Source organism: Centroberyx affinis, unplaced genomic scaffold (genome assembly GCF_046629955.1).
Source record: "Centroberyx affinis isolate AG114_WGS23_722 - 3 ecotype Tasmania unplaced genomic scaffold, CSIRO-AGI_Caff_v1 ptg007379l_1, whole genome shotgun sequence".
NCBI lineage: Eukaryota > Metazoa > Chordata > Actinopteri > Beryciformes > Berycidae > Centroberyx > Centroberyx affinis.
Genome location: NW_027283722.1, coordinates 1 through 23,336, shown reverse-complemented (window position 1 = coordinate 23,336; position 23,336 = coordinate 1). Strand labels below are relative to the sequence as shown.

Sequence of the window (23,336 nt, the reverse complement as noted above, 5' to 3'; positions counted from 1 at the left end):
CAAATTGACTTACTCAAAATTCTCTAAAATTTATTTTCATTTCTGTATATAAATCTGTTTTTATTCCCATAGAACAGAAAATTTTGTTTGTTTATCACAACTATTTATCACCACTTGGAAATGGAGGGTGACATCAGAAACAAACCTTCAATGAGAAACAAATAACTTCAAACAATACTGTCTCGTTTCACAATTTTACAACAAACTAATCTTTACAAATCTAGAGTAATAAATACTATTGGCAGAAACAATACTATAAAACACAAACATTTCCCAAACAAAAGAGAGCTCTTTAGATCCCACTGTTACACACACAAACACACACACACACACACACACACACATACACACACACACACACACACACACACACACACACACACACACACACACACACACACACGCACACACACACACACACGCACACACACACACACACATACAAATCAAATACATATCAAGGAATGATGAGGAACGATTCTACCTCTGCATACTGATGGTTTGTAATGGCTAACTGTTAGAGCACCTTCTCTCATGTTACTGCATATAAAACTCCTGGCCAGAAATAGAAGAAAACAGCTTGATTACACCAAAATAAAGCAAATTCTCAGTTTCTGTTTTGCACAGTAGGAACCACAAACCTTTTTTATAGCTAAGAGGTGGAAGGCAATGTTGCTCAAATCTGTTACATATGCAGGGAAATAAAAATAATAAAATGTTTTACAGGAACAATGCCTTTGGGGCAGGACAGTGGGGCCGATTTAGATTTAAAATAAGCGACCAATATGAGTGTTAAAACCAGTTGAAGCAGCAACATTATCACATTTACAGCAATGTGTTTCTTTGTGTTTGTGTTTTCTGAGCAATCCTCTCATGTCAAGGATCAACACTGGACTTATGAATAATTCATTAACAAACAAAAATGGGCTAGCACAAAAAAAAGTGCTGAATTTCTGGTTCTGACTGGTCAGCTAGGGATGAATGAGAAGGCCGTGCTGATTGGTTGGCCCTCACTGAAAGGAGAATGCTGAATGGTCAGTTGGGGGTGACTGAGAGGACATTGGTGACAGCTGTGTGACGCTGAGTTGTGCAGTTACCCAGAGTGCAGTAGAAATAGTTTTTACAGGTCCCTCAGCCTGTAGCATGGTCTAAACAAACTGTTTATCTCTATGGTGCAGTGCCTGCAGCTACTACTGCCTGTCTCACTGGGAATTAACTCATAGCAGTCTTGAGCTGAGCTGACATAGGCTATACATACACACACACACACACACACACACACACACACACACACACACACACAGACAACTCATGCCTTTCTCCTTCAATGAGACTGAGCAAGGAGCTGTGCTTTGCTCCGCTAAAGAGAAAAATGTCTCCCTCGGGCTCTACTGTGAAAGCTGAGATTATTTTGGTCAGTAAATGTTACTGCTTGTCTGATGGTGGGTCACAATTTACATCCGTCACAATGCAGAGACTGGGAGTCATTGAGACAGGAAAACAGCCCAGTACTTTTCATGGTCTGGCCTGACAGGGCTCACAGTGCAAACATTTGGACGACACCGGTCTTTGGGGTAGGGAAACACGATGAAGTACAGCTTTGATGTTCATTGTGCTGCTTGGAACGGGTTACTCTCCAGCCAACCACGCACCTCTGGGCTATTGTCTTTTTTTAACCTCTGGAGCTGGAGTTTGAATGTCCAAGTCAGTCTGTAACAATCCGCAGCTCCTTCCAACACGGGGGAGAAACATGACTAGCAGAAGAAACCTCTTCACACAGCACAAGATCACACGATTCACAATTATGTTACAATGGTAATATCATATTTAGTCCCTATATGGTGCAGCATCTTTCAGAAGAGCAGAAAGAGGGGTTGTTTGAATTTGAGTCGTAAAATCTCCATCCGCTAATCAGTCTTTCATCGATACACTCTGGTCCAATTAGGAGGCTGCGCTCCACTCTGGGACCCCGCCCCTGATGTGTGTGTGCGTCTCAAGTGTGTGGTAGAGAGGAGGAGACAGGTTGGGGGTGTAGCGAGGATACTCTCTGAGCGGGGGGCTGAGCTGCCTGCTGTGGATGTTTTGGGAGCTCTGACGCGGCGGTCCAGAGCTCTGGCTCTGGTAGGGGTCGTGAGGGATGGGCTCGCCCAGCGGTGGAGAACTCTGGTGGGCTATGGCGCTGAGCCGAGAGCCCTGGGGGCTGGAGCTGTAGGGAGGGTGCGGGGTGTAAGGTGGGTAGGGCTCCATCGGGGTCATGGCAGGGGGCAGAGGGCAGGCGTAGGACCAGGATGTACAGCTGAGGTCATCCAGTCTGGGCTCCGAGCCGGCGAACATGCACGCCTGACGCTGTCCCATGTCTGAGCTGTAGGGGGAATCGGTGAGACCTGGAGGAGGGTTGGGGGGCAGACCGGGTGGAGGGGGAGGGGGGTAGGAGGAGGGGTGGTAGTAAGACTCGCCCTCACTTGGCGAACTCCCAGTGAAGGGTTTCTTGTACGGGTGCTGGCGGTCTGCTGAAGGACAGTTCTCCTCCACTGTAGAGACAGAGCGAGAAAGAGAAGGAGAGAGAGAGAGAGAGACAGAGAGAGAGCGACAGAGACAGAGAGAAAATATAACATTGATTCTCAGCGTGTAGTTGGGTCCCTGGGGGTGTGTGTAACAGTGACAAAATGACTTTGGCTAATCACAAAATGATTTATAAAATAAGAAAATACACATTTATTTCTAATATACAAATCATCCTATTTAATTTTTTTGTGAAATTCTGTTGTGAAAAAATAAGAATAATACATAAATTAAAATAATAATATTTGAAACTTCCAGGCTTCTTCTGGTCAATCAAATAAAATAGCCTGTAGTATGAAAATAAATAGCATCGCCTGGTGTCAGAGTTCACTACTTTGTCTGTGCTGCTGTGTCAGGGAGTTACCAAAAGGCATTCCTTCTTGTTTTTACAGCTTGAGACTGAAACGGTGTATAAGTGTATTTTCGAAGGGTCTCTTAAACAGTGCAGCGGCTCGTGGAGTCACCCTACCTTTTCTCTTGGTGCAGTGGTAAACCTGCGGCGGCTGGCTGTGTTGCAGGTGAGGATGAGGAAGGGCGTAGGCGGCTGGCGGAGCAGTCAGCAGCTCATGGGGACTGCTGCTGCTCAGGCCGTTCTCACAGGCGTAGGGGGAGCCGACAGCCTCGGGGGAGCCCCGCAGACCCCGCCCCTCCCCGCTGAAGGGACTCCCACTGGAGCACACCCTCTGACGGACTGTGCTGCGAGGGACCACTGGGTAGTCCTTACTGAGGAAGGATGAGAGAGAGAGAGACAGCGAGAGAGAGAGAGAGGTGGGTTGAGAACCACAGCAAAGGCAACAGTTGACCATGTGACTCTTGCTTGAGCGGTGGTTTGTCGACTTTGTTATGGCCTCGGGTATTTTGCATATTGTTGCCTTTCCTCACTTTGTATTTCTGTGGGATTCACGTTGGTCTGGTGTATTGTTTTCATTCTCATTTTTTCTTCTTTTTCTTTCAAGTCTACTTAGCCATTCTCCATCCTTTCAATTCTGGACTGTCTCTCTCTCTCTCTGCCTGCACACACTGCCCCCCTGGTGAACTCTGTGGTATGTAGGGGACAGCAGGCCACATCTCTCTGTCTCTCGCTGTGCTAGTGACACATACACACACACACGCACACACACACACGCACACACACACTGTGCTGTTGTGAGATAATTCGCTGCTCTAAAAATAAACATCCAGCCGTATATGTCACTTCAGATAGACTCTCCTCTCCTCTCCTCTCCTCTCCTCTCCTCTCCTCTCCTCTCCTCTCCTCTCCTCTCCTCTCCCTCCTCTCCTCTCCTCATCTCTCCCCTCCTCTCCTCTCCTCTTCTCACCCTCAACAGCCACAACAGCACGATAACACGGGCGAGCTGCTTTAAAACTCCCATCTCTCCCTCCTCCTCCCTCCCCTTTCCCCTGCCCTCCTTTCTGCCTCGCTCAGTAACAGTCTCTCCCATTGGCTCGCCGAAATCCCTAAACTGCCTGACACAACAGCGCTTGAACAGAGATTAGGTTGACACGCAAACAGACACCATGTAGGGCTACCAGCTGATCAGCAGCGACAGCCTAATAGACCAGCAGCAACTTGATATCATCTATCTATCAATTTGCCACAGAAACTGGTGGCTGATGTCTGTGTCTGGTGTTCTGCAGAGCGGGAAAGTGCTGCATGATCAGAATGGGTATTCAGGCTAAGATCAACCTTCAGGTGACAATGGCTGAGATCTCTATACCTCTTGGCTCAGCTCACACACACTCATGTCTTAGACCATATGTACGCCATCATAACAACCCTCCCCCCAGCAAGAGAGAGGGGGGGGGGGGGGGAGAGAAAGAGGGAGGGAGAGAGAGTGAGGAGGGAGAGAGAGAAAAATAGACTTTGTTTCTTACAAACGCCCACACACACGCACTGGACACACACACATGGACACACACGGGCAAAGCTGTGCTCACCCCTGTAGCTTGGCCATGCGGTGCAGTTCCATGTCGTCGCTGCCTCTGAAGCCCTTAGCAAAGGGATTATTCTCTATCTTCAACTGCGTTATCTAAAAAAGGACAAAACATGCCATACCTTTAAGTCAGACATGGGGAGAGACACAAGCATGTGCAGCAAAACACATGCACATGCCCAAACAAACACACACATAAACACACACACACACACACACACACCTGAATGCACTTGTGTGCATTGTTGTTTTCATTGACTTTAAGTCAATGGTTTACTATTTACTACATAGTAAGAGGCACTGCAGGACATTGCAGATGTTGAAAGCAGCCCCACTGCAGCTCTGGACCTCCAACATTCCTCAGCCGCTGACGTTTCTAACGGAGTGGACAGTGTTCTCGCCAGCTGACACAGAATAAACTGTTTACCTAAACAGTCGCCAGGTTTAAGGATTTCAGGCCAAAGCTTTTAGTGGTCCAAAGTTGGAAGCTTTGATGTTAAGTCTTCAAACTTTTCTCAGTGATGTCATGGAGGGAAGCGTTCGTGTTTTGACGGATTTCATTTGGCTAAAGACCACGTCCATCATGCAGCTTGCAAGTGGACTTGAGATCTGACACGAGCTCAGGTCTAAACAAACTTTGAAGGGCCGATGATGCTGACAGCCTTATCAAACCCCTGGCTCAACATTCTTAATTTCTGTGTAGGAATGTTGGAATTAGTGTAGCCTCGCATTACCATATACTATTTGTTATTATGGGATTATTGTGATAGGGGTGCAAAGTTGTTGTTGTTTTTGTTCATACAATAAACACATTTAATTTTGCACAAAAGTAGTATCTAAATAAATTCATAATAATTTTGAAATGCTCCAAAATGTAATTCAATGCTTGTCGTTATTATTATTATTATTATTGTTGTTGTTGTTGTTGTTATAATAATAATAATAATAATAATAATAATAATAATAATAATAATAATAATGCAATTAGTATTATTATAGAATTTTATTTAATTAAGATTACATAACATTACATAACAAAGATAACAATTAAATTAAATTAAATTAAATTAAATTAAATTAAATATTTGTTGATTATATAAACTAATGTTCCATGATGACTGATTGGATGGGAAAAAATACTTTCTCTTTGTTGGGGCTGATATATGATAATTTCTTCACAACTAGCAACACAATAAAGCATTATTAAGACTGTTGTAGATAGTAGACAGTGTGTGGATTTTAGGCCTTTAATCTTGTTCTGAATTAAATGTTTTATGAACAAGACGTCTAAAAAATAAGCATAGCAATTACATAAAACAATTCCAAAACTTGGTAGAAACATTTGGGTTTCACATTATAATTTACTTTTTATTTATTATTCGTTATGAAATGTGATCAAATTGTGCCTGTCTCGAGAAAAGTTAATTAGCGGAGTGGCTTAAGGCTTCAGCAATCTGTCTTTCTGCTAAACGGAAACTACATCAGGGAAGATCAAGGGAAAGAAACAGGTCATTAGACCAACACTCACACACCAACCGACCACTCACACACCACACACACACACGCACACACACGCGCACGCGCACACGCACACACACACACACACACACACACGCACATGCACACACGCACACACACACACTTGGATGATTTATTTTTGTCTATGTTTACAAATACAGAGTAAGGACACATAAACAATGAAGATGCAAATTGACTTTCTGGATACAAAATACAGTCAGTAATACAAACAAAAAGAGAATGTGCATAGCCTACTTGTGTGTGTCCGGTGTGTGTGTGTGTGTGTGTGTGTGTGTGTGTGTGTGCGTGCGTGCGTGCGTGCGTGCGTGCGTGCGTGTGTGGGAGAGAGAGTGAACCGACCAGTTTGACTGTGAGCAGTGACCGAATGAAAACCTTAATAATACACTTATTTAAATGGTCGCGAAGCTGACAGAATAACAGATCTGAATATGCACTCATGGGCATTTGCGAACCATTTCCATAATTGTTAGAGCAACTACGAGGTAGCCAATAATTTCATACTGTCTAAGAGCACTTACACGCTTTCAATTCAAACGCCATTTCTGTGAAGCCAAAATAATATTCCTATAATATAGGGACTTGACCTGTATCTGTTTCTTAGTGAACCTAGTGACCTTGTCGTACTTTATGGCATTTTTAACCTCCTATGGTATCATTACAATAGGATTATTTCCTATAGGCTAATAAGCAGGCCTATTATATAATTCCTATAATAGTCCATAGGAGAGTTTTAGGCCTAGTCTTGCTGTGACACTTGTGTATTGTCCTTCTAAAACTTAGCCTATTATAGGATAGTTTCATGATAATGGCCTACCTTGTGGTTCTGGTAGGATGTTACGGCGATGAAGGCAGTCTCGGAGAAGACGTGGGTGCAGAAAGCGGTGTTTTTCGAGCCAAATCCGTTGTTCTCGTCCGCCTTGACGATATGGAGGCGAGGCTGGTATTTGTGCATGGAGTTCAATATTATCTGCAGGAGAGATTTAGAAGGTGAGACTTGACAGACCTGCGTTGTTTCCAAAAACCCTCCAGCAGATGGGACCCGGACTGGAGACCAGGGACCAAGCGCAGGGTTAACAAACTCAGGTTGCCCACCTTTCAGGCTGACATAAATCTTTGGGACATAAATCTATAGTATAGGCTACATATACGCTATTAGTAAGTAGGATCAAACTGGTTTAAGTTAGTCCTGTACAAAGAAATGGCATTTGAAGGGCAAAAAAACATAAATTAATAAGCCTACTTTTTTTGAAAATAGCTAAAAGGCCTAACTGTTTTTGTTGGCTGTTGTCCTAGCCTATATGTTTAGCTATATTTTTATTTACATCACCGCTGGAGGCTGGATTGGAGACACTTGCTATGAAAAATAATCTGCAGCCCTGTGTTTATAAATTTGATACGTACTCGGTGAGACTCCCACTGATGGCAAAGGCAGCGCACTCACAATAGCCTAACTGAAACTATTTCCCATAATACTGAAAACACAATGGCTTTAATTGGATCACGGTGCGCTGGGTGCGCGCGCGCATGTGTGTACGTGCGCGTGTGTTTATCCAGGGAGCTCAGTTTAATCGTAATGACGTGTCCACCGGTGACATACATTAGCTAATGGTCTCGAGAGTCACTGAAATCATTACCTCTAATTTAACGGACCCAAACAATACAGACAGAGAGCCTGGGAAGACTTTTCTCTGTTTGCTCCTGTGCACACACACACACACACACACACACACACACACACACACACACACACACACACACACACCATACACGCACACCACACAGAAACGCTCACCTGCTCTCGTGCCGTACAGTTCACTGCACCCTTTGAAATACAGCGTGTAAGGATTTAGGCTATTCCCGTGTTCACGTGCGCTGACTGGTGTTGCACCAAGGAAACGTGGGACGGCGGGAATGTCTCCCCGCTCTGTAAAGGCTGTGATGTGTGGCCGTGCTGCCCTGGTGATTTGTGCTGTGTTGTGATGTTTGGTGAGTTATAGTCGCACTGTTGTGATGTATTCAGGAGAGTGAGCTGCACGCGCTGCCAGCTGAAGGCAGAAGTGAATGGGATCCTCGGGTTATGCCTGCCTGATGAAAGCTGGGTAACCATAGTTTGTGTAATCACTCTTCTTAAATGAACAACATCACTCAAGATTATTTATTTAAAATGCATAATATGGCTATTTACTAGCCAATAGACCAATTTCATTTCATTCGCTCTTAACATGGGCGTATATCATCTTTCAAATGAGACAATGTCTGTTTTTATTTCAGAAAAAATAGTCTTATGAATATGGTTTAATACATTTTCAGGAAGTCAGGGTAATTTTAACTTGGGGATTTTCAGTTCAAGTCAGCTGTAGGCCTATAGGCCAAGTACAAGACCTTTTTCTTGTTTTATCCATATAAAGACAAAAATACTCTTCACCAACAATATTAAGGAGTCAAGCTCACATGTCCGAAGGGGTCCAGGTGGTTGTTGGTGAGTTTGAGCTTCTGGAAAGAAACGAGCTGGCGGCTCCAGTGCGCCCCGGTGGCGGGAGAGTCTGGATGGACATAGAGCCTTCCGGGCATCGCAGGCTCTGCCTTTCCCGTTACCGACCTACGGCAAAGAAATGCAACAGTTCGGAAAATGGTCGGACATTGGCACACAATGGGTCACAGGTTCGTCTGACCCGGCCGTGCACTCGTTCCCGGCTCCCCGCGGCGCAGAAGGCCTGCTGCCGCCGGCTGTGGCCTATCTGGCGCTATAATTAGACGGATTCATAATGCACTGTAGTTTTATACAATGTTTTTATACACAGCTGGAGCATGGATGAATCGGCGCACACTAAATTACACATAGCCTAGACTATTAGATATAAACTGGGTCTCATCTAAAATTAAGAAAAAGGCCTAGGTGATTTTAGAAGAGCTAAGAGGCAGGCTATTGTTGTTAGGGAGCATAAAACCCTCTTAGCTGTTGTAAAATTAGCCTACTCTAAATCACGGCCTGGAGTGGCTTATTGAGCTTATGAAACGGCGGTGACACATCACTACAATAACAAGAACAACACAAATGTTCAAGAAATGTTTTATTTATAATTAATAGGCTAATAATTAAATATTAGTTTGTCCGTTCTGAAACAGCAGGAGCTAAAGAAAGTGGCTGCTTGGTGGCACAGAAGAAGAAGGCTAGGCTACCTGTTTCAGTGGTGGTTTCCATTAGCGCATTGATATTTAAATGAACTGTTATGAGGTTACAGGTGTGCGTTTGTGTTCCACCGGCCTCCAACACGTCTAAGCCAAAAAACTGAGGGCCGGAAATATCTGTTTCATAACGTTACAATAGGCTTTAGTGGGATAACATATAGTCCAGAACTAAAGAATGAGGAAAACCTTGCAGTCCTGACATAGCCTGCGCACAGAGGATATGTTATAGGGTTTTATAGGCTATTTCGGCTCTGAGAAGTCTTAAAAACTAGTCTGGCCTGCATTTGGAGACTGAGAGGCGTGAATACCAACTGACGTGACCTGGCAAACAAACATGAAGCTAACAATTATAAAAACTAAAATGACTTAATGACGTTTTATTTAATGGGCTGCCCAGGCCTGTATTTTGACAGACAGGCAACAAATAACTAACCTGTTGTAGAGGAGCACAATCAAAAAATTGAATTTCTTAGCTCTTAAAATTGCGCACCGGCTTGTATTTCTGTCAAAACATCAGAGCGCCTAAATTGCGCACAGACCCAGGACTTTCTGTCAGAGCAGTTTATCCACAGCGCCTGTTTCCAGCCCGTTACATTGTAATACCAAATTTCTGAGGCAGACGTGGGTTGAAAAGGGGGAACATTGATGAATCTCGGTAGGACTACAGTGAGTAGTCTGTTCGGATTTAGGCTTCCTCTCAGTATAACATGCACTTGAATGGGACGCGCTAATCCAGTCTGCACCGTCTGTCCGCCCGGTGAACCCTTCCCACTGAGACTAAACCGGCGGGCAGAGACAGGGGCAAACACGGAGAACTAGGCCATCCCAGGCTCCAAGAAGGACCCCGGCCTCGGCCTCTGAGCATTAGACCTGCTACAAAACTCCTAGGTTTAATGTAAGGACCGCGGTTGGTTTGGATGTAGTGGAGGTTGAACCCACACTAACTGAGTTTACCTATCTTTTATTTGCAGACTAGAGTATAAACCTAAAGGTTATGCTACCCGCATTTTTAGGCTGACATAACCCAAATCTGTCTCATGTAAATTATATACATGCTTCCTATACATCATAGGAAGTGGTATCAAATGGATACAGCCCAAGTGACGAGGATGTGAACTTTTAGATTTTTTTTTTTCTGAAAGCATAATTGTTTTTGTTTTATTTGTGGTTGCGTAATGGAGGTCGTAGTTTCTCCTCCTTTTAATTTAGCATATACCATTCACGTCATACGACTATGCATTCCCTGCTTTGACTTTTACTTTTACAGGGCCGGTTACATCTAATATTAATAATAAACAGAAACAAGAATGTCTACATGAAACAGCTGACCTCCAGTATAGGCCTATAGTCCTAACTGTAATCTTCACCAGTTAAGACCAATTTATACAAGATTTACATTTTGATTCCATAAATTTCAACTGAGCAGGGTATGAGAGTTTGGTATATTCGACATTTTGGCATTTAACTGTATATACGAACCATTTGTTGTCTGCGAATTTGTAGCGGTGGTCATCCCCGGGTACAATGTCCATGAGGAGGATGTACTTTGTTTTAGCGTTGAGTCCTGTGACCTTCACTTTGTAACTGGGGAACATCCTCCTATAGGAACATAGTCAGGGAAAAAGTCAATATTGTCTTTCCAATACACAGAGCTTCAGATTATAAAAAAAAATGCATGGGATAAAAATATAGATCTATGAGTTCCTCTGAGGCAAAACACACCCTGGGGTCTGGCTACATGAAATACTGTAGGAGTAGACCTGCACATTCTTAAATAGCAATTAATCCATTTCATCAAGCAGGTCTTCAAAGACTGCGTGGGACTATGAGACATGGCTTCATTAACACCAAATGAATCAAAACAGCTGCAATCAAAAGTGTATTTAATCAATAATACAAGTTATTCCCTTACCTTCCAGCCTTGGTGATGATCATTTCAGTTCCAACTTCATCAAACTTTGTCCAAAGTTCCCTTTCATGAAGGAAAACTTTGATTCCTTCCATCCCCTGCATCAGAACATATAATAATAAGCACCTAATAAGAACCTAGTAAGCACCAGTGCTTAAGCACCAGTAAGCACCAGTGCTTACTAGAAATGAAGAGGAATTCTTCTTGAAGTAAATGAAGTAAAAATCTAATTATAGGACGCTAACTGTTGGAAAAAAAACCTCCACTATATATATATATATATATGATCAATGATCATATATATAGTACTTTTTTTTTTTTCTTAAATACATTTTATTCAGACCTGGATGCACATTGCACGTCAGTGATTTGTATATTTCAAATGGGAATTAGATAATTTAAAATATAATCAATAGTACATAAAAAAAAACGCAGGACAATTATTAAATAATGACGTGAATATTTTGTCTCTGGTGAGAGTTCCTCTACGGTCCGGATTGCATCAGCAAAGTCCTTGTGAATTAATTCCTGGGGCAAATAAATCTGACTGCTGTGCAAGTTAGATAATTAATTTGAAATCAATAATTCAATATAATAATTTCAGTATGAATTCATAGTGGGCCTGTACTGTACCTGCTGGTTAGACGCTGTCTGTGGTGAAGTTGGAGAGTTTAAGGCTTGTGTGTGATTTTCCTGTTTGGTCTCTTTTGGGGAATCCATGCAGTCCGAGTCCGGGCGCTCTGGAAGGCCGAATGGGTCCCCGCCGTTTGCCATGTCCCACTGACACACACACACACACACACACACACACACACGCGCGCAATGTTACATGGATTTAGTTTATGTGGATAAGGTTTGTCGTGGGCGCATTCCCACAAACACACACACACACAGACGCACAGAGACACACACATAGCCTACACACACACACACACACACACACACACACACACACACACACGCTTTCTGTGTAAAACATTTGATAGGATATTGATTCTTGATTCATAACAATGAGCAGGGCTATTTGACAGCTGGATAGCTGTCAGGGAACATTTCATATCAATTCATGGCACGGAAATGTAATTTATTTTGAAGCATGTAGTTTGTAGTTTGTCTTTGGTGGTTTAGGCAAATAAAAGACAATAAGGGAACTCAGCTCTATGATTAATACACTGATTTAATATTTAAAGAGTTGTAATGGACAGGACAAAACACTGATCTGATGATGTTAACTAAAAAAAAAAAAAGGAATATTGGACAATATTGAGATTTGGTGTGGTATTGTCTTTGTTAGGCTATAGTCTACACAAAGAGGCGGTTTATGTTAGTCTACACTGTGAGCATATGTGCACTTGATAAGGTTTTGGTGAAGAGCGAAACAAACCTTATAGTCTCCACTTTATGCAAATTTACAGATTCACATTATTATAATAAATGTAGACACTTAATTACAGGACTACACTTCCACTGAAAAAGAGATTAAACAGGCAACAGGCATAATGAACTTTAACATTGTTTTACAGCTTACCATTTCATGCCATAGCCAAATTTAATATTTACATTCAAGATTTTAGACTGTTATAACTACAGTGATGTTAGGAAATATTATTGATTACATTAGTATCCTTATTTATTTTTCAAACCGTATGCATATAGAGAATTGAAGTTTCACAGTTGTGTGTCAACAGTTGAAATAGTGCAGTTTGGTGTTATTAGTAGGCTATATATGAAAATTGAAGCAGTTCCCTCTTCCATGTTGCTGACATCAAAAGAAGCAAATCAAAGCCTGTGGCTGTTGTCCGTGTGTTGGTTTGTTTCGGATGGTCTCTCCACAGGCCTTTACCTCAAATACGCTGCGCTGTTCTCCCTGCAGAAAGCACGGTCATCCTGCTGCGCGCGCGCGTGTGTGTGTGTGTGTTCAGTATCGGGTGGCCGAGCGTGTTTTTGTAGCTTGCTTTAAAAAAAAAAAAAATCCAACTATCCAAATGATCCAGTATCGGCTTTCAAAGATCCACCATGCTGCCTGTGTAACGGTGAAGCATCATCGGCTTGTTTGCGCTCCGCTGTTTCCCCGCTTGCTGTCCAGAGAGACCGGAGAGAGAGAGACAGAGAGCGGCTCGTCGCTCCGCTCCCTCCCGTCTCCACCGGGAAGCTGTCGGCTACAGTAAGGCTGAGATCCTCTCAAAGCAGCTGTATTTTTTTCCTCATTTACTCCAGTCCTGTCCTTATTATCCTCTCAGACTCAGCGCCAACCCTGATCTGAACCCCACTCATCAGATTCTTCATTACAAATGGAGTCAAGTCCGCCTCGGATACTCCCCTCCCCCTTCCCCTCCCTCCTCTCCTCTTATAGGCCTGCACGGTGCGTCGGTATCTGGAGCCCAAATGATAGCCGTGATACTGGCCAATCACACACACGCACGCGTGCGCTCACACACTCTCTCTCACACACGTTGGATGATTTATTTTTCTAAACTACTATTATTGTTTTACTTGGGTTATTTGTCCCTGCAGCAACAATCCCTTACACTTCTCATCAACGTGATATTAGGATTTTTTTTCTGTTACACCCAAAACTTGCCTCCTCCTATACCTTCAAACACAGAGTTCCCTCTCCACTCCCTCTCCAATGTTTTTGTCATCCTTTTGCTTGATAAAATCAGAGTAGTGGGAATATTTACACCCAGATTAAGAAAACTCTTCTGCCATTTCTCATCTAAGTAAACTTAGTGGGAGAGGAAGACTAGGCCAAATTATGATGAAAATGAATAGGGGTGGAATATATAGTTTTGGGATAATTCAACTCTAATCTGATATTTATGAATGATAGCAAAAGTAACGTCTTATTTTTATTGACAAGTGTAATGTTATTACTGAAACTGAAATAGTGATTCCTTGCACCACTCCTTTCTGGGTAAGTAATAACACAACTGTAATGCGTTATAACGCGTTACCACCCAACACTGACACGCACAGTACAGCCTAATGTGGATTTGGTTTATCGTGCATTCCATAAGGCATGCAAGCCCATAATCTCACATCAGGGCCACTATAGGTTATTGGTGAACGCGCGCCACACACACACACACACACACACACACACACACACACTATGTTATCGGTTCAGGCACCGGAGGCCTACAACAACACCGGCGTGAGCGCGCGTCGCTTTGACTGGATTATAGTAGATCCAGATAACCGGAGGCGCGCAGTCATCCGGAGTTGAAAGTTGAAGAGGTCACAGCGAGGTCAGCACGCCGGATCCCTCCGTTAGGCTACCGATTTCTGTTTCTACAGTCGTCATGTCCTCTCGTTTCCCCGCTAGTTCATTCATGCTGCCACAGCAGCTAAATCCAAGACTGTGCCGTGGCAAAGCCAGCAGCCTAAAAAAACATTCTTATTATTTTAATTTAATCTACACGATATGGGTCTGGGTTGAATATTACATTGCATATCGGCTCGCGTAGTTTATCGGAGATGAATTTAGCAGGTGTATGATCTGAAATGTTGTCGGAAAAAAATGTAGCAATCTGTAGGTATTGAACTGAAACATAACCGTAGATATTAGACCTGAAATACTGTATCGATACATATGGATTTTAAAATTGTAGTCTATTGCCCTATCTGTAATGAAATATTGTATCTTGGGAATAGTTGTGCGTAAAATGCGCCGTGTTCCGTGCAAGAATGTATCGTTGTCTGCGCATCTGTATGAGCCTATCCCCAGTCTCATAAATCAAACTTATTTGCAGGACTTACCGTATTTAAATGTTAAATCATCCGTTGACAGACCTCCGGTTGTCGGACCGGGAGCGCAGCGCGCAGCCTCTCCTGCAGAGCAAAGCACCGATTACAGCAAGACAACTGAGTGTTGCAGTGAGGGCGCGCTGCCACTGGGAGAATGGAGTTGTGCCGGTGTGTGTGTGTGTGTGTGTGTGTGTGTGTATGTGTGTGTGTGTGTGTGTGTGTGTGTGTGTGTGTGAGAGAGAGAGAGAGTGAGAGAGAGAGAGAGAGAGAGAGAGAGAGAGAGAGAGAGTGTGTGTGTGTGTGTGCGTGCGAAAGTGTGTGAGAGTGACGCATCAAATGGCATCGCAAAATACACCCATGAAGTTTCCGACCTCCTCTGATACAAACAGGCCTACAAAGGTATGCTCACTTCCACACACGCACACACACAAACACGCTCTCTCTCTCTTTCTCTCTCGCTCTCTCTCTCTCTCTCTCTCTCTCACACACACACACACACACACACACACACACACACACACACAAAAGTTAAAGCAGGTATGTGTCCCCAATAATCTGCCGTCTTTAAGGCGATATCTTAAAATACACAGAGAGAGAGAGTGAGGGAGGTTGGGTAACGCAATTCAAAAATGTAGCCTAATTAATCAAGTTAATTTCCAATTATTTAGCCTACTGTTTGTCTTTTTTGAAACGATCTCAATCAGGCATATTAGAAGTTCATTAGTTGCAGAAATGCACAGATCTATTTGAACAACACGTCAAAACGTGGACTTTGTTGAACCGAAAGTTTTTGCTAAGTAATTAGCCTAACTATTGAAAATACAGGAAAATAATATTGTGAATTGTTGTAAAAGCTAATAAAGTCAATGTAGGTCTATTTAACAATGTCGATAGACTTCGCTACCAGTTTACCAGGATTACATTTTGTTTATCACATAAATTACATTTGTTTAAAGTAGCCTAGGTTTTGTTGGACTATAGCTTAGGCCTACTCGAGCCGTTTTATGGCCTATACAGTTCAGTGACTTGATTCTTTCCATTAACAAACAAACAGTAACAAACAGACGGGACCTAAAGCATATTTTATTCTACAAAGGATGGCTAAAGACAACTTCGCAGATTAAAAAATCTGTAATCATATATGCCTTCATAGAGCCATATATGCCAAATATGAGCCATCCCAGCGAACAAAACCTGTATTACGTTTTGCTCAACATTTTTTATGTCGGCTATTTCTCAGAATTGCAAATCCCGATTCTCTAGTAAAAAAAACAAAAACAATATAGCATACATTAAAGTGTTGTCTAAAATTTCTCTAAACTTTATCAGCCTACAGTTTGCTTTAGTGGGGCATATTTTCACAGTTCGAGTAAATTGCCACTGGGAGACAAACTGCGCCTTTGAGAAATAAACAAAATAACTAGTTTAGAAGGGTTCCATGTGTAAATCAAAATTATTATTCTGAAATAAAAACCGAGTTGGAGTCAGTCTCGTCAGGCTGCACCTTCATACCGGGCAGCGCTAACCCGTGGCTCAGAAAAAATCAGTGATTCCTTGACAATGATTACTTCTCTACACAGATGAAAGTTAATGTAAAGCTGATATGAAGATGTTATGATCACTTTTCGTATTCTCTAAAATATATTTTTTTATGTAGCCTACATCCAAATGACAGTCTATAGAGTGATATTACACGTTGTCCAGTTCCCGAAAAAGATACAATTTTAGGTTCAGCACAGAAACGTCGGTTTGTGTTGTTATGCAATATTTCTGAAAAATTCAATAAAAAGTTTAAGATTTCCAAATGTTTAGTCTAAAATAATAAGCCTATGTTGCCTGCATGCCGCACAATTCACCTGATTTCTTCTACCAAACATTAACAACAAAAATGCCAAGATTTAAAATTTTTTCATTTTGGGAATCAAAAGCACCAAATTGTCGTCATCAAAGAGTCGATTGATCTGGGCTTTTGACCCAACATCGGTAGCCTGGCAAACAATTAGGCCTATATTATTTGACTTTTTGCTCTAAATGTTTTCGTTTCAGAGTTATTGCCCCTGAGGAAATTTTCCCATGCGACACCTAGCCCGTCCTCCCCTCGTGCTCAATAATAACAAAAATATATTGAAGAAAGCGACTGATTTTAACTCTGATTCTGAATGGGCTTGTCCTTGTTTCACGTGAGGTTACAATTCTGACATCCGACCACCTCCCTGCTGTTCACCACAGAAAGATAGACACCTTGATTATATTGTATCAACCAACACAATGTTAGTAATTCATCATATAACCATTCAACGATTTTCATGTGGAAGGTAAGGCAGGCTAGGTAAAATAATTCTGTAGAATACTTTGTAAAAAAAAAAAATCATACCAATATATACCATAAATATGATTTGAGTGTTTATTTGCCTTATAGTTGAGTTACATGGGCTTATCCTTGAATTATATGAAAATCTTCATTCCAAAATGAGGCATATGAAATTTGAAAACAGGACACTTTTACTCAAAATTATATCTGGCATCAAGGTAACAAACACGATGGAATTATTATTCAGGTTAGTGTTTATCTGAAGACTTTTACTTGCAAAAAAGTAAGATTTTTGAGGATATAATCATCTGCATCTTGACATATTGAGTAATGAAGATCATTCCCAAAAAGGGTATAGCTTTTTGTAATGAAACTCCTCATATGGCCTTATCCTTCAGTTGTATGGCTTATAGGGAGAATAGTACAAAAAAAGTGAGAGGCGAAGGTTTTAATAATACCTGAAATGAGGTGGCTGTGGCTGGACTGCTCATTATTGTCCCATCCTGGCTTCAGCTGACTGGTTCCTCTGTTCTCTGTCTGGAGGAAGTGGTGAAGGGGTCCCAGACCTCCTGCACTCAGCAGGTCTGTCTCACACACCTTCAGCCTGACCAGAATGAGTGTGTGCGTGTGTGTGTGGCATTAGAGGGCAAGGTCAACCCATTTCTCTGCAAACAATCACATCACACAGGGCAAAATACATTCCAACCCCCCCGCCTCCAGTTTGTAACGTGGTCTGATGTGGGAACACAGAGGTTGGGGGGTTTGGCAGTGGTCCAGACAGGGCCTCCGAGTCCAGATGAAGGAAAACCTGCTCCACATTAATATGACTTCATATTACACATGTTAGGGAGACTCAGTACTTTCTAGAGGCTTGGAGCAATGTTATGCTCTTCTTTAAAATCAATGCTCAGTGTATTTAATGTTGTGAATTCTTCCTTCCTTCTGGTTTAGTGGTAATTGAGGAGGTTTATATACTATAGTACCTCCCTATACACATCAATGGCAATTTGGCTGAAAGGTGAGCATTCTCTTTATGCCCTATAGAGTTGAGTGTATAATTTATACAAGCATATACATTGAACTCTTCCATGCCCTTGATGCACTGTCTTCACACTGACACACAGAGTGGCACAGTGGGCCGACTTGTGCCGAGTCTTGCAGCTCCCTCTAGTGGTTTTCTTCAGCAAGCAAGCAAATAACAGCAACAATGAGAACAGAGCAATGAAGTCAATGTAGTAAAGTCCTCCAAAAGAGAAAAACAAACCATGCCATGTGTATGCCCAAGCCCATACGCATTTTGTATGGCAAGAAAAGGACGTACAACTGGCTCCTCGGGCATGACTATTTCTTGGGGTTACATTTTAAACCATGAGAGTGCAATGCCATCAGAAACAGCCACTGAGGGTTAGAACAGCCTGGTGCAAAGGCATCCATGTGGGAACATTAACATTTAGGGGACCGGCCTTTCGCTGTCTGCCCTCGGAGCAGCCTGTCACTCACAGGCATCAAACTGAGGTGTTATTTAATAGGTGACCTTTACATCCTCAATATGATGTATGTGCAGACACACAGACAGAAAAAGCAACCTTGAAGGCTTATACGCTTTCCCCCTCTTTTAGACTCTTCCTCTTTAGCCATTTTACACATGCATCTCTGTGCACAGACACACACACAGCCTGAGAAACTCCAGCTACAGTCGATCATAAGTCCATCACACTGGCTAATTTTGAAAGGAGGCTTCAGATCAGTGTGCCAAAGCCTCACAAGTTTAGCGAGTTTTATTTGCACGCACCATGGCCAAAAGTGCTCAATGTGGAGTTTGTTTGGTGCAAATACATCTGGTTCCCCATGGGCCTGCCGCCCATATAGATCATTGTTTTCTCTTTCCTTAACCTCACCCCCCTCCAAAATTTCCTCTCTCCCCCTCTCCATTCCCACTGGTCCAGCCACGTGTTTCTGCTTGGATTCCTCTCAGTACCTAGAGGAGCTCTGTCTTTAACAGACTGAAAACTCATTTCAGCACAGCTGACATTTCATGGGCACTAAGGGCCTTTTACCGACCCACACAGTTTAAACTGTTCTGTAGAGACCTTTTGCTCTAGCTGGTCCTGCAGCCACACAGCTGCACTGGGAGGCAGACCGGGAAGTGGACGGAGGTCAGGACAGAGTTTAAGGCACTTTCCCTAATGGACCTTTGCATCGGACGTGTGAAACACTTCGCTTAACACAACCTCTGGGCACTAGATGGGCGTTTGTGTTTGTGTGTGCACGCACGCTTGTGTTTGTGTGTACACAGTGTGCATGCGTTTAGGGGTGGCAGTATTAAAGGCCAAATAGGTTGGCCTTGACCCTCCGCCTGCCTCCCAGTAAGCCATTTTGCCCTTTAGAGAAAAAAGGTGATAAAAACCTGAACGTCTTAATTCATCACTTCCATCAAAAGATTACTTTGAAAACTCTCCAAACTTCATTTTGTGGACTGCGTTCTGTTAAGTGAGGCTTGACTGACACGCCACTAGATGGCGTGAAGCTCTACTGCACAGTTATTACTGGAAAAAGAAAGGAACTTTAAAATTTCTCCAAAAGAACCCAAACAAGACAGCTAAAAAGCATCATTTAATGTACAAGAAAGCAAATTAAAATTGTATGCAGGCAGGCAAGTGCAGATAGCTTGAGAAAACGGAAGTTAAGCATGGAACATGGTACCACATCAATGAAGTGTTGAGGTGAACCTGAGACGAGTAAGATTACTGGTGTAACAGCCTAAGGTATCGGAGGTGTTTCAGAGGAACCTGTAATATCTGTTGTGAAACAGCTGTGATGTACCACACAAAAAAACACGCAAGTAAAAATGAGAAAAGCAAAGTGCGAAATTACAATAAAATACCACAAAGCAATTAAGACACGTTTTCCCACAAAATGCTGCAACAACAGATCATAATCACATTTACAAACCTGTCAACCAGCTGATGAGCTGTTCCATTACTTTGATACTGGTAGTACATTCTACAGTGGCACCATCTAAACACTGTTGTATTGTTATGGTACCTGTTACTAGCCAAGAGAGGAGTCACAGTTTACTGATGATTGATCTCCAAGCCAAGCTTTATAAGCTCCTATCTAAAACATTGTGAGAACATAAATGCATGACGTTACTGCTGATTCATCTCTATCTGTACCGGCTATAACAACAGAGGAGCCTTCAGTCAGTTGGCATGTGAGTGCATTTACCGTTTGTTCCTCCTGGTTCAACCTGAGACCTACAGGCGCTACAGCTATTGCTCCAGCCCTTTCCCCCAGACATCTGATTAGATTGTGGTAATAAAATGCTTGTTAAATATTAATAAAAGGTGTGCTGATGTTAGGCTGGAAGAACAGCTTTCACATCATGTGCGTCTCCAGGAGCAGGAGTGAAAAACACTGGGGGGGATTAGGATTCTCTACAGAGGCAGGCGGACACTGAACCTAAATTTGCATTAAAAAAAAATCATTCAAATGTACCTTGTGAACATAAGCTATAATATAATAACCTATCTGTGCTAATGTGAACAAATGCTTTGAAATACTTCTAGCAGAAGTAAACCCTCAGTACCCTCTGTTGATGTTTTTGATGTCATGAGATTAATCGCTCATAGGAGCCAAGTGTGTGCACAGTGGACATAGATTTTAGGGCATGTACCATAAATTGTGAGTCTGCAAGAACAACCGACTAATTACTAATCAACATCAAGATCATTCAAGTTTTCATAGGAAGTTGCACAAAAAAACCCCACCTTCATAGCCTTTCACAGTCTTGTCAAACACTTAACACTGTTGTCCTCTTGATCCACTTCCAACTGGACCATTCCTCACCTGCAACACAGCGATGAGGCCAGCAGTTACCCTATGCGCCCAGCAGGGGGCCCCAATAGCAGGTCATGGCATTGAGGTTGGTGGTCACATTGTCACTTCATTGGGAGGAAATACTATTCTTACCAGTCACATTCATCTTAAAAAGCAGATGCCAACGGTTTCAGACAGACTTCATTGCACCTAGACGTCTGTGGTGCGGATGCCGTCATCATCCAGGCTGAAGGGGAAGCTGCAGTCCGTGTGGGGCTGCGGCTGGGAGCGGTGCCTCCGACGCACGCTGGCCGTCAAGACGCCTAGGCCGCCGGTTGAAGGTGGAGGGGGCACGCTAGGGCAAGGAGTCGGGGCAGAGAGGGAGTTGGAGGAGGAAGAGGTGGAGGACGAGGTGGATGAGGAGGAGAGAGAAGGCAGGGTGGGCAAGGAGCTGAAAGGGCTATCTTCATCCTCTGTGTCCAGGAGAGAGGCCTCGCGTTGGGGCACAGGGGTCCAAGGCTGCCAGCCTGGAGCCACGGAGCAGGACTTGACCAGCGTTGGTCTCCGCTCATCGGCCTGTTGGCCGCGGGATGCAGAGCAGGCATTCTGACTTCGGTAGAGGGAGGATGCACGTTTAAATGGAAAACCCTGCAATAAGAGAGAGAAATGGAAAGAGAGAGAATGACATGGAGCTTTCACTTCTCCTTCAAGAAAGTGTAGTCAGAAGATAGCTAGGGAATAAAGTTGGTGGTTCGTTCACGATAAAGTTGGTGCCTTAGCAGAGAAGAAAGAGGAAGGACTGCAGGTTTACCTTAGAAGGGCCTCTGAAGTCCTGGATCTTCATCTCAATGTCCCTGATCCAGCCATGCATCTCCTCCGGAGAGTCTGTCTGTAGAGGCAAGGTTACCAGGAGGATAAAGCCCAGCAGGCTGGCATGTATGCAAACATTTTTGCAGGCACATCAGCTATTATAGTCTTACATTTTCTATTATTTATTTTATATTCAAGTTTGTTTATTTAAAAAAAAAAAATGGCAGCAGTTTTTCATTCAGCATGTTCAGCAGGACATTCGGTCTTACGCATTCCATTGATACAGAAATGAGCCTTATATATGGCCTAGAAAAGGCAATATCCACAGGATATAATGGTTTACAATAATAGTATATTATACTGTATATGTATAGGCATTACAACTCTAGAATTACAAAAATATTAGTTAATAAGTTAATAAGTATACAGGTATTGTACAAATGTAGGCATTAACTATGATCATTTCTATAATTTCTAATCATATTTTAAATTTTGATTTCAATTTCACTTTAGTTTCAGTTAATTTTCAGACTGGTTTCCTACTCTACTTGCATTATGGCACAGATTCTTTCATCTCTGTTTTTTCTGGGGTTTTTTTTGGTATAACTGTTATTTTTTTCAGTTGCCATGCTTCCTTTTAGTCTTTCTTTCATGCATGGACATAAACACATGTATGCATACCCACACTCACACACACACACTCACACACACTCTCTCCCGCTCTCGCTCTCCCTCTCAGCACTTCCCATCTGATCTGACCCCAGTCTTCTCAGTCAGCTGTTCTCCCAGGGGAAGGAACAGGATGTTATTGTTGTTATGGTAACAGATGGCTTTGCCCATTTCACAAAAACAACCGTTTTGTGCTCCTAAAAATGAGCCAGTGCCACACATCAGCAACAGAGCATTGAGAGAAAACATCTGAAACATAAGGAAACATACACCAACACACACACACTTCTCTGGTCTCACTGCCTTCCATTTAGCAAACTACCTTGTATTTAATCAATGTTCGCACTCACTTGAGCTCATGTATCAAAAAATACTTGAGTGCTATGACCATGGGCAAGAGGGCATTCCCCCCATTAAGGCTACGTTCTATCAGTACAGCTTTTGAAACTCATGATGAACGAAGCCTCTGATTGGTTGGCATGACAGGAGGGAGGGATTGTACCTGAACATAGAAGGTTCGGGAGCTGGTGATGATCTCAAAGAGGTTGTCTCTCATCAACAGATCCCTGATGGACACAGATAGTGGATTATTATACATCTGAAACACACAGGTGACTACGGGGAGGGCTAAAGAGGGAGATAGATGGAGGAAGGTTGAGAGATAACTAGAGAGGTAGAGAGAGATAGAATTTGAGAGGCGAGTTGGACTCACCCAGATTTGACCAGACATTCATGGACTTTCTGAATGTCCCGCAGTGGAATGGCTCTGAGAGGCTCCTTATCCTGCCACATACACAGGCACAAAGGTATGATTCAGACATGGGACGTGTTTAACACATTCGGCAAG

General features: G+C 42.8%; 2 protein-coding genes across 2 annotated transcripts; both read right to left on the bottom strand.

Annotated features, from left to right (window-relative positions):
* Positions 1 to 1,941: 1,941 nt before the first annotated feature.
* Positions 1,942 to 11,916, bottom strand: LOC139639534 (T-box transcription factor TBX5-like). Its single transcript, XM_071513649.1, has 8 exons — positions 11,767 to 11,916; positions 11,137 to 11,231; positions 10,704 to 10,823; positions 8,487 to 8,634; positions 6,850 to 7,002; positions 4,501 to 4,592; positions 3,032 to 3,285; positions 1,942 to 2,531 (listed from the first exon to the last, which is right to left on the bottom strand). The coding sequence occupies exons 1-8, from the start codon at positions 11,905 to 11,907 to the stop codon at positions 1,942 to 1,944; spliced, it is 1,593 nt and encodes a 530-aa protein (XP_071369750.1). The 5' UTR covers positions 11,908 to 11,916.
* A 7,886-nt stretch (positions 11,917 to 19,802) lies between these two features.
* LOC139639532 (pleckstrin homology domain-containing family A member 2-like) lies at positions 19,803 to 23,272 on the bottom strand (the record flags this gene model as incomplete). The annotated part of the gene is made up of 4 exons (XM_071513644.1): positions 19,803 to 21,658; positions 21,822 to 21,899; positions 22,992 to 23,055; positions 23,202 to 23,272. Coding segments are annotated over 4 exons (651 nt in total), but the record flags the coding sequence as incomplete, so codon positions are not given.
* Between the last annotated feature and the right edge of the window lie 64 nt (positions 23,273 to 23,336).

Coding starts and splice junctions, on each gene's coding strand:
- LOC139639534 (XM_071513649.1), bottom strand. CDS start 11,907: ATGGCAAACGGCGGGGACCCATTCGGCCTTCCAGAGCGCCCGGACTCG. Junction 8,635..10,703: donor AAATTCGCAGACAACAAATG/GTTCGTATATAC, acceptor TCTTTGCCGTAG/GTCGGTAACGGGAAAGGCAG. Junction 2,532..3,031: donor CCACTGCACCAAGAGAAAAG/GTAGGGTGACTC, acceptor CTGTCTCTACAG/TGGAGGAGAACTGTCCTTCA.